This window comes from Myotis lucifugus, unplaced genomic scaffold, assembly GCF_000147115.1.
Source record: "Myotis lucifugus unplaced genomic scaffold, Myoluc2.0 scaffold_117, whole genome shotgun sequence".
Lineage (NCBI taxonomy): Eukaryota > Metazoa > Chordata > Mammalia > Chiroptera > Vespertilionidae > Myotis > Myotis lucifugus.
Window position 1 is genome coordinate 722,821 of NW_005871165.1, and position 10,871 is coordinate 733,691.

Sequence of the window (10,871 nt, forward strand, 5' to 3'; positions counted from 1 at the left end):
ATCTATGTTTATCAGGGATACTGGCCTATAATTCTCTTTCTTTGTAGCGTCTTTATCTGGTTTGAGATTAGGGTAATTCTAGCTTCATGGAAGGAGCTTGGAAGTGTTCCTTCCTCTTGATTTTTTGTAATAGTCTGAGGAGGGTAGGATTTAGTACTTCTTTGGATGTTTGGTAAAATTTCCCTGTGAAGCCGTCTAGACCAGAGCTTTTATTTGCTGGAAGTTTGGGGGGTTTTTTTTATTCCTTCAATTTCCTCCATAGTTATAGGCCTATTCAGATTTTCTGATTCTTCCTGATTGAGATTTGAAAGATTGTATTTTTTCTAGGAATATGTCCATTTCATCTAGGTTATCCAGTTTGTTGGATTAGAGTTGTTTGTAGTCTTTTTTTTTTTTTTTTTTTACAATCCTTTGTATTTCTGTGGGGTTAGTTCTTACTTCACTTTTTAATTTCTGATTTGTTTATTTGGGTCCTCTCTCTTTGCTTCTTGGCGAGCCTGGCTAGAGGTTCATCAATCTTATTTATCCTTTCAAAGAAACAACTCTTGGTTCTATTGATCTTTTGCAGTGTTTTGTTGTTGTTGTTGTTTGGTTGGTTGGTTCGTTTCTATGTCATTTATTTCCACTCTAATCTTTATTTCCTTCCTTCTACTTACTCTGTGCTTTTCTTGTTGCTCTCTTTCTAATTCTTTAAGTTGTAGGGTTAATTTATTACCAGTTTTTCTTGTTTTCTTGAGGTAGGCCTGTAGAGCTATGAACTTCCCTCTGAGAATTGCTTTTACTGTATCCCATAGACTTTGGATTGTTGTGTTTTCATTGTCATTTGTTTCCAGGATGCTTTTTATTTCTTCTTTGCTTCTTTGGTAACCCAATAATTGTTTAATAGCATGCTATTTAGCCTACAAGTGTTTGCTTTTTTTGTTTGTTTTTATAGTAATTTCTAATTTTTTTCCATTGTGATCTGAGAAGATGCTTGATATGATATCTATATTCTTGAATTTAAAGAGACTTAGCCTGTGGTCTATCTTTAAAATGTCCCATGTGCACTCAAGAAGAATGTATTTTCCATTGCTTTGGAGTGAAATGTTCTGAGGATGTCAATTATTTCTACCTGATCTAGTGAGTTGTATAGATTGCTTCTTGTTTGTTTATTGTCTAGACAATTTATCCAGTGGTGTCAATGGGGTATGAAATTCCACCACTATAATTGTATTGCTATCTATCTCACCCTTGATATCTTCCAGAAGTTTTCTTATGTATTTGGGTGCTCCTGTATTGGGTGTATATATGTTTACCAGAGTTATATCCTCTAATAGTATTGATCCCTTTAGTATGGCTTTCCTTATCTCTTCTTATGGCCTTCACTTTGAGGTCTATTTTATCAGATATAAGTATTGCTACCCCAGCTTTTTTTTTTTTTTTCATTTCCATTTGCCTGCAAAATTTTTTTTTCCATCCCTTCACTTTCAGTCTCTGTGAGTCCTTTGTTCTGAGGTGGGTCTCTTGTAAACAGCATGTATATGGGTCATGATTCCTTATCCATTCAACCACCCAGTGTATTTTGATTGGAGCTTTTAATCTATTTACATTTAAGGTTATTATGGATAGCACTTGTTTGTTGCCATTTTTCTTCTTTATTCCTGTGTTCCTTCTTTTCTATTTCTTCTTTTTACAACAGTCCTTTTAGAAATTCTTGCATTGCTGGCTTGGTGGTAATAAACTCCCTTAGCTCCCCTTTTTTTTCTAAGAAGATCCTGGTTTCACCTTCAATTTTGATTGATAGCTTTTCTGGATAGAGTATTTTTGGATTCAGTACCTTGCTTTGCATCACTTTGTAGATTTCATTCTATTCCCTTCTGGCCTGATGTGTTTCTGTTGAGTAATTATTTGGTAATCTAATGGGAGATCCTTGTAAGTAACTTTCTGTCCCTCTCTTGCAGCCCTTAAGATTCTTTCTTTGTCATTAACATTTTCAATTGTAATTACAACATGTCCTGGTGTGGTCTTTTTGTTTCATCTTGTGTAGGACTCTCTGTGCTTGTGTGACTTTTTTCCTCCCTAAGTCAGGGAAGTTTTCTGTCATTATTTCTTCAAATAGGCTTTCTATTCCTTACTCCTCTTTTTGACCTTCTGGCAACCCTATTATGCACATGTTTCTTTGTTTCACGTTGTCCCAAAGCTCCCTTAAGCTCTCTTCCTGCTTTTTAATTTTTTTCCAATTGCTGTTCAAATTGGGTGATTTTTCTACCCTGTCTTCTAACTTGCTTATTTGGTACTCCACTTTTTCTAGTCGACTGTTGAAACCTTCCATTGTGTTTTTTATTGTTGCTATATCATTCTTCATTTCTCTTGATTCTTACATATGTTGGTGAATTTCCCATCCAGATGGTTGAGCATCTATATAACAATTACTCTGAATTCTTTCTCTGATATATTGCTTGTCTCCATTTCATTTAGTCCCCCCCCACACACAGTTTTTGGTGATTCCTACTTTTCTTTTGTTCTTTGTCTCCTCATTTTTGCTGTCTCTTTCTGGCCCTGGACACCCTGCTTGGGGTTTAAGAGTTGAAGTCCCTATCAGTCCAATGGTACAGAAATCATTAGCCCAGAGGCTGGGTCTGCCTTCAATCTCACACATTTATTGTCTCTGCTCTGAGTTGTATCCCCATCTCCCACAGATCTGGTACCTCAGTTGTCCACTTCAGGTGCTCGGGGTGGTGGGGGCACATGCACAGTTCCTCTGGTGTTCAAATCCCTGTGAGCACCCAGAGTCCTTTGGCATGCAATTCGTCTTGCGGGTCCGCCACCCATGGCAGGGAGGCACCTTGAGTCCTCTGGCAGTGCACTTGCAGCACAGTCCTGTGGCCCCTAGCTTGGCACACCAGGTTGCTCTGGGTTGCCCTGGAAGTGCTCTCCTATAGTCCAGAGAGGGGTGCATGCTGGATTTCTCTGGGTAGCCTCAGCAGGCCTGTTCCGGGGTTTGGGGTGGAGCCGACTCTGGTTGCTCTTGGTCACAAAATCAGAGCTTTCCTGTGGCCTGGATTAGGTCGCACACTGAGTTACTTCAGGTTGCCCTAGGAGCAAGTCCCTGTGCCTGGGGTGGAGCAGGAACGGGTTGCTCTGGGTTGCACAGTCAGCGCTCTCCTGTGTCCCAGACTGGAGCACATTCCAGGTCACCCCTTCCAGGGTCCAGTGTGGAGCCGAGGCCAGCTGCTCTGGGTCACACAATCCAAACTCTCCTGTGACCCGGAATGAGGCGTGTGCTGGGTTGCTCCAGGTATCCTCAGGAGGACTGTTCCAGGGGCCAGGGTCAAGTGGCCACAGGTTGCTCTGTTCACACAGTCAGACTTCTGTGGCCCTGAGTGAGGCACGAACTGGGTTGTATGGGTTTTTTTAATGTTTGTCTTTAATTTTTCTTTTATACTAAGAACATAAATCATTAACATAAATCATTATGTTAATCTATATATATATATAAAAGTCTAAGCGACCGTCCGACTGGCCGGTAGATATAACGCACACTGACCACCACGGGACAGACGCTTAACGCAGGAGTTGCTGAGCTGCAGTGACTTGGCAGCAGCGATTCTCGGGTGACACACCCCGGAACCAGAGATTAGGGAGCCCAGTTCCTCGCAGGGCCCTGCAATTTTACCTTCAGCCATGGATTATGTTGTTGCTGGGCCATGCGATTCCACCTTCAGACGTGGATTATGTTGTTGCTGGGGCACTGTCAGCCCTGAATCTGGTTTAGTACCAAGCTGCAGTGACTTGGCAGCAGCAGTTCTTGGGTAACACACCCCGGAGCCAGAGAGGAGGAAGCCCAATTCCTTGCGGGGTTGCGCGATTCCATCTTCGGCCATGGTTTATGTTGTTGCTGGGGCACTGCCAGCCCCAAATCTGGTTTACTGCACACTTGGGTTTGCATTCCACACACTGTATGACAGCAACTTTTCAGAGTATCCTCTCGCACTCCGGGACCCCTTGGAGGGTGTCGGAGAGCCAATTTCAGCACAATCCCTGCAGGCCAGGCTGAGGGACCTCACCTGCCAGAGGGACCCCACTCACTCCGCAGATGCCCTTTGAGCTGTGGCACCGCCCCAGGTGCGGCTGGCCAGAGAGGGACTGCGGGAGTTTGGCTCCAGGGCATGTCCAGCCCATCTCACCCAGTCCCGCCCCACAGACCACCTTCTAATTAATTTCCTTTCAATGTGCATGAATCCATGCACTGGGTCACTAGTATTAACACAAAAGCAGAAGACTGTTACATTGGGACAGTTTGTTAAGAACATAAAAAGGAGGTACTTTCTTCTAAATATAATTTAAAATTGTTACATGTGGTCTTTTGAAATATAATTCCAAACAAGTTTGCTCAGAAATTATAAATTAATCATCAGTAAAATGGTCTGTCTTATTCAGTCTCAGCTATAGGATAACCAATAGCATACCTGTTTATTTTGCAGAGCTCTCTGGAAAAGTCGAAGAAATGCAGCCAAACTAAAACGGTACATGTTATTAATTTTGGACAAGTCAGAGATAATGAAGTACATCCTGCTAGCACTCTCAGCCAGAGGAAGATAGGCATCCCGCTCCTGTGAATCATTGGTTGGGAGAGAGAAAAAAACAAAAACACAAAACACCTGAGTAATAGTGTTTTACTGCCACCTACAGACCACTATGCATATATCCAGCCACAGCCTTACTATTTCTACATACATCCAATGAATGAAGATGACAAATCATAGAATGTTATAACTAAAAGGACTAGCAAGATCTGGTTTTTATTTTTATGAAATTGAGGGAAATATATTTCAAATACGTATCTACCCCACATATTACAAAGCTGGAAGTGGTTCATGGGTTGATATTAATGAGGACCATGAGCACTCGTATTAGGGGAAGAGAGTAAGATGGAATGGTAAACCATTGTGATCACAAAATAAACAATGCAATTTCACATTTCAAAAGGAAACCAGTTTAGATAATGCAAGAGGGCAGGACAGTAGTACTAGGCTATCCCTGTAGCAAAAAAAAAAAAAACAAAAAAAAAAACTATGAATGTAGTGTGTGGGACTAGTTCCAGCAAGATTACTGATGGAACTAGAGTGAAGAAGACTGTAACAGGTGGCCACATTAAGATAATAAAGCATCTAGCATTGTTCAACATAAGTATAGAAAGAGTTAATAACCACTGTTGCTTTGATTCTGACTGAAGGTAAAGGATTATAAAAAATGAGAATCATAGGATTAAATGGCCTCAAGGTTCTGAGTGGAACTCTGAGAAGGATCTCCATCAAAGCCCCAGGTTTACAAATATGATACTGGTAAAATTATGTGTGTGACTCAGCAATGCCTGTTAAGAAAAAGAAAGCAAAGAAAGTTCAAATTCCTTTAGGTATAGAATGACAATCATGAGATATGCCAAGTTTAGAGAAGGTGGGGAAACAAGATTGGAATCGAGCTATAAGTTTGCTCTTATTCTAGTTTCTATAGAGCTCTTGCCAAGATGAAAAAGGTAATAATATATAATTATAAAATTTGAGCAATAGATGCAAAATACTGAACTAAAAATTTGAAACGTTATTGAAGTAAATGGAAAAGAATGAAAGAAGGTCAGTTAGCAGCCTGCGATACATAACATTAATCTGCTTGGTTGTCTTATTTTCTTCAAGCAAAGCTCAGTCACTAGAATGCAGAAGAGGAAAAAATGTATTATACTGAAAGGAGGTTGGAATTTTACAAAAGTAAATGTCAAAAAACGTTTAAAAGATTCTAACCATTTGTAAGAAAACAGTTCAGAACCTCATAATCACATAGTTCAGGATACACAGGTAAAAAATGTTTTTAATAGAAAAAAAAGCTTATAACTCTTTTGACTAATGGATGGATTCCACTTGCCTTAACTTCTGTTTCAGGTGTGCAAAGATGCTATAATAGTCATGTTCAATATGCTCATTTTAAACTGTAGAACTTCAGATAACAGTATACCTAACACGCGTAGAACCCAGCAGGGTATACTGACCAGCAGTCTTATCCTCAAGGCCACGATCTCATCACCCTCTCTGTAATACTAAGAATCGGACCCAAGGCTCTGGTTTTATTAATAGCTTTCTTTTTTTGCAATCACCATTACCCTAAAGTCCTTATTGTACATTTTTAATATTAACATAAAAGCTTATAAAAACAGGCTATAAATCAGTAAGAGGGAATAATTACTTGATCAAGAAAAATTTGAAGTTTGTAAGATTCTTTAAGTGACTCTTGAATAAGTGCACTGCTTGCTTTTGTCTGATTCAAAGATTCAATCAAATCCTTATTTTCCAAAATATTGCCTTGAGATGTGGCAAGTGTCTGTAGAAAAATTAACAAAATAATATTAATGTTACCATACATATTAAAGTAATCAATTAACTAAAATTAACTTGATGATGTTTATGAGAACCTATGTTATTTTAAAACAATTTCAACATTTAATAGCCTCCAAGAATGATATAGGAAATTTTTATACTATATCATCAAAGCATTGCATATACATTAATTTATCAATCTAATAAAAATACTTAATGTTACAAGTTAAATTATAATCTCATGCTACCTTTTAATGCTTCTTGAAATTCTGAGCATGTAAACAGATAATTAATTAGTGAAATAATCCAATATGAAGACAGTGTTTATTAAAAATTGCTTGCCTTAAACATTATTTTCTTAAAATTTTCTCACCACCATTTATCCCCCTTATACCCTCTTCCACCTCCACTAAACCCCCTATTCTCCTCCCCACAGTCACCACACTGTTGTCCAGGTCCATGAGTTGGTTCTTTTTTTCTTTTCTTTTTCGCTAAACACTATTTCTTAAAATCTTATACTCCAAAATATCTAGTTTTTTTGTTTGAATTTTGATTTTAAGATATATATTGATATGTCTTTGATACAACCAAAAACATGCTGAAGGTACTATTAATTTAAAAAAAAAACTTACTTACTAGTATATTTACTAGTATATTTACTTACTAGTATATTTACTTACTTACTAGTATATTTATTAAATATATTTACTTACCAGTATATTTATTAAAGAAATAAGGTAATATAATAAATATCTTGAGTAATTAAATTTTACCTCTAAGAGAGATTCCTCAAGCTTGGCTAACTGTATTTTCTTATCTTCTTCCTGTTGTAATAGTTTTGTTTTCTGTTCCTCTAAATCAGGTTTTTCATGCTGAATAGTTAGAGCCAAAAGCTTAAAACAAATTTTAATATCAAGGTTATTCTAGTGATATAGTTTAAAGAAAACATAATAAAATAAAAACTTTCCACAAGCAGGCCTTAAGTTTGACCAAATCCTACAAGTATTATGATACTATGTACCTTACATGATTCTTTCTGGTTATATATATATGAGACACCTTCACAATTATTTCTGACAAAAAATAGTTAATCTGATGGGTAAAATGTTAAATATTACAGGATGGTAGAAGAAAATGCATTATTTAACATATCCATGTGGAATATTTAATTCTAAACTTAGATTATATATATAAAAAGTATAGAAGCTACTATTTTTAATGGTTAAGTATTCACATAAAGAAGTGTGAGATATCTTACTTAAAACACTATATCATCAATTACCTAGTATGGCTACAATTAAAAAATAAATAATAACAAATGTTGGTTAGAATGTGGAGAAAGTGAAACACTCATATGTTTTTGGTGAGAAAGAAAAACAGCTCAGCGACTTTGGAAAAGTTTGTTCTTCAAAATGTTGTTACCATAAGAAAAAGCACTCCACTAAAAATCAATGAATTGTACCCTTTAAATTGGTGAACTAACTGTACAGCATGTGAATTAAATCTTAATAAAGCTGTTTGTTTTTTTTAAATGCTGTGTCAAATTCTTAATTTTGGAAATTCAAATTAGGGAATGACACTGGTATGTCATAAATCATATAATCAAAATAAACTATATAAGCATTGTCTCTTAGTTTTTGTTAAATATCTAAATAGCGACTTTCAGCAATTACTATGGAGAGCTTTTATTATTTACTTTTTAAAAATATTTTTAAAACTGATTGCAGAGAAGAAGTGAGAGGAAGAGAGAGATAGAAACATCAATGATGAGAATCAATGATGGACTCCCTCCTACAAGCCTCACACTGGGGACTAAGCCCACAACCCAGGCATGTGCCCCCACGAGGAATCAAACCGTGACCTCCTGGTTCATAGGTAGATGCTCAACCACTAAGCCACAACAGCTGTGCACTATGGAGAGCTTTTAGACAAAAGGAGCAATTTTGTCAACTAATTCTGCCAAGTTTTAAATAATCTGCCCATTGTTTTATTTATAAGATTATCATCAAGTAAATCCAAAGATAATGTTCATAGAAATATATGTGGTGAGTCACATAATATGGTAAGAAAAATATTTAATAATGAAGATTTTAAAATTACAATAAAGTGAAAATTATAGCAAATAGACATGCTATCATATAAATCAAAAATCTAAGATTGTTAGATAAATAAAAAATAGGATGATACTCAAAAAATCAACAGGTATATGTTTAAAGTGAAAAAAATAAGTGAGATAGCATATAAATAAATGTCTGGATATTAAACTTTAGTTTGAAATCCATGCATTAATAAACCATACCCAGATAAAGTGAATTCAAAGGTGTGTATGCTCTGATGAAGGAAAAAAATTGAGTGGGAATCAAAGACCCTCAACTAGCTAAGTATGTCAATTAAATGAAATTTTCACATTTAAACTTCATCTTTTACAATTAAAAAAATAAAGTAGCTGATCGTAATCTCTATGATTCTTCCATCTCTCAAATTCTACCATATATGATGGAAACAGACTTAAAATTAAATTTATACTGAAAGAATCAACCATTTGACTTTAGCAACAAATGCACACTTCTAACACAAATGATACATGAAATAAACCCAAATGATTTAAGATAACTTGAAAGTATATTTTCAGAAAATTAAATGCTAAACAGTTTAACAAAATAGCTTCCCATTGAAAAAGTCTAATGAGTATATAAAACTACAAAAGATCTCCAAGGTAAATTATGATAGATGGATACCTGTCCTCGTAATCCACTTCTTGTAGTAGTAAAGTTAACCTCAGTAACAATGGAAGCTGCATCCGGTGGAATGAAGGGATTTGGGTTTCTTGTTGACAAAAAAAGGCGGAATTCTTCATTGTAGTCAATAATTTTGTCACCTATTTGTACCACATAACGAGGTCCTATTTTTTTAAAAATGACACAATTAGTTGGCCTTAATATCCTGTGTTTTGCTACATGACGTTAAAAATAAAATTTCCCAGTAATTCTAAATAGGTTGTATTACAGACTTTTCAAGAGTTCAAAAGAGCAACAGTTAGGCTACCCAAAACACTATTAACCAGATGCTTTATTAGCTGGCACTTATGTAAGCAATTGTAAGTCATACTCATTAAGATGACCCCAAGATATTGAAGCATCAAGAGTATCTACTTATATTCAAGATGGTTTTAGTGTTAACTATATGTTTCATATTCCAAATTTTTCTGAGATTACAGATTATAAAAAATTAAAAACTATTATATATTATTCTCTATTTCTAAATTCATCAGTTAAAACGTGTTTATTATAACTAGTATTGAGGATGTGATGCTTGGAGACAGAATAAACTGGTATAAACCTAGGATAATCAACACATGAGTAATTACAAAGTTATCATTAATAACATAAGGAAAGTAAAGTTCTGCCTTAAAAAGGAGTGCATTCTATATAATAAAGAGCTAATATGCAAATGATTGTCATGCCCTCACACAGTCATGCTGTAGCGGCTCAGACACTCAACACTCGGGAGAGAGCAATGGGGACCAGCCAGGCACAAATGAGCTCAAGAGAGAGGAATGGGGACCAGCCAGTCTGCGTCCAGGGAGAGGGACAAGCCGGCCGCCCCGCGGTCCCGGGCGCCTGCAGCTGCGGCCTGGGAGAAGCCTCCCGCCCAAGGCCCCCTGTGGCTGAGGCCAGCCCAGGCAAAGCCAGCCCAGATCCTGGGTGCCTGCGGCCGGCCAGAGGAGGGAAGCCTGGGTCCCGGGTGCCTGCAACCAGCTGGAGGAGGGAATCCTGGGTCCCGGGTGCGGGGCAAGGCAGAAGCAGTTAGGGCCGGCCTATCAGGCCAGCAGGGGAGCAGTTAGGGGCGGTCAGGCAGCCAGGCAGAGGTGGTTAGGGGTGATCAGGCAGGCAGGAAGAGGGGTTAGGGGTAATCAGGCAGGCAGGCAGGCGAGTGGTTAGGATCCAGTGGTCCCAGATTGCGAGAGGCAATTGGACATCCCCCAAGGGGGTCCCACATTGGAGAGGGTGCAGGCCGGGCTGAGTGACCCACTCGCCCCCATGCATGAATTTCATGTACTGGGCCTCTAGTTCTAAAATAGAAAACAATAATATTCATTATATAACAGATACGGAGATATTAATCAACAATTATATCCATAACTTATTATTTTAAATTGACAACAAATAATTGATTTTTTAATCCTCACTGAGGATATTTTTCCCATTAATTTCTAGAGAGAGTAGAATGGAGTGGGGGGAGAGAGAGAGAAACAGTGATGTGAGAGAAGCACATTGATTGGTTGTCTCCAGCATCTGAGGCTGGGGAACCTGCAACCAAGGTATATACCAGGGGTGGGCAAACTTTTTGACTCGAGGGCCACAATGGGTTCTTAAACTGGACCGGAGGGCCGGAACAAAAGCATGGATGGAGTGTTTGTGTGAACTAATATAAATTCAAAGTAAACATCATTACATAAAAGGGTACGGTCTTTTTTTTTTTAGTTCTATTCATTGAAATGGGCCGGATCCGCCCGCGGGCCGT

The 10,871-nt window shown here is 37.7% G+C and overlaps 1 protein-coding gene across 1 annotated transcript in view; it reads right to left on the reverse strand.

The window, feature by feature from the left end:
- Positions 1–10,871, reverse strand: part of DYNC2H1 (dynein cytoplasmic 2 heavy chain 1) — a 349,832-nt gene that overhangs the window by 190,976 nt on the left and 147,985 nt on the right. Inside the window, exons 65-68 of the mRNA XM_023757927.1 lie at positions 9,086–9,249; positions 7,121–7,240; positions 6,217–6,351; positions 4,449–4,592 (exon numbers count right to left, since the gene is read on the reverse strand). Of these exons, the coding sequence (XP_023613695.1) occupies positions 4,449–4,592; positions 6,217–6,351; positions 7,121–7,240; positions 9,086–9,249 (563 nt within the window). The remainder of the gene's footprint in view (positions 1–4,448; positions 4,593–6,216; positions 6,352–7,120; positions 7,241–9,085; positions 9,250–10,871) is intronic.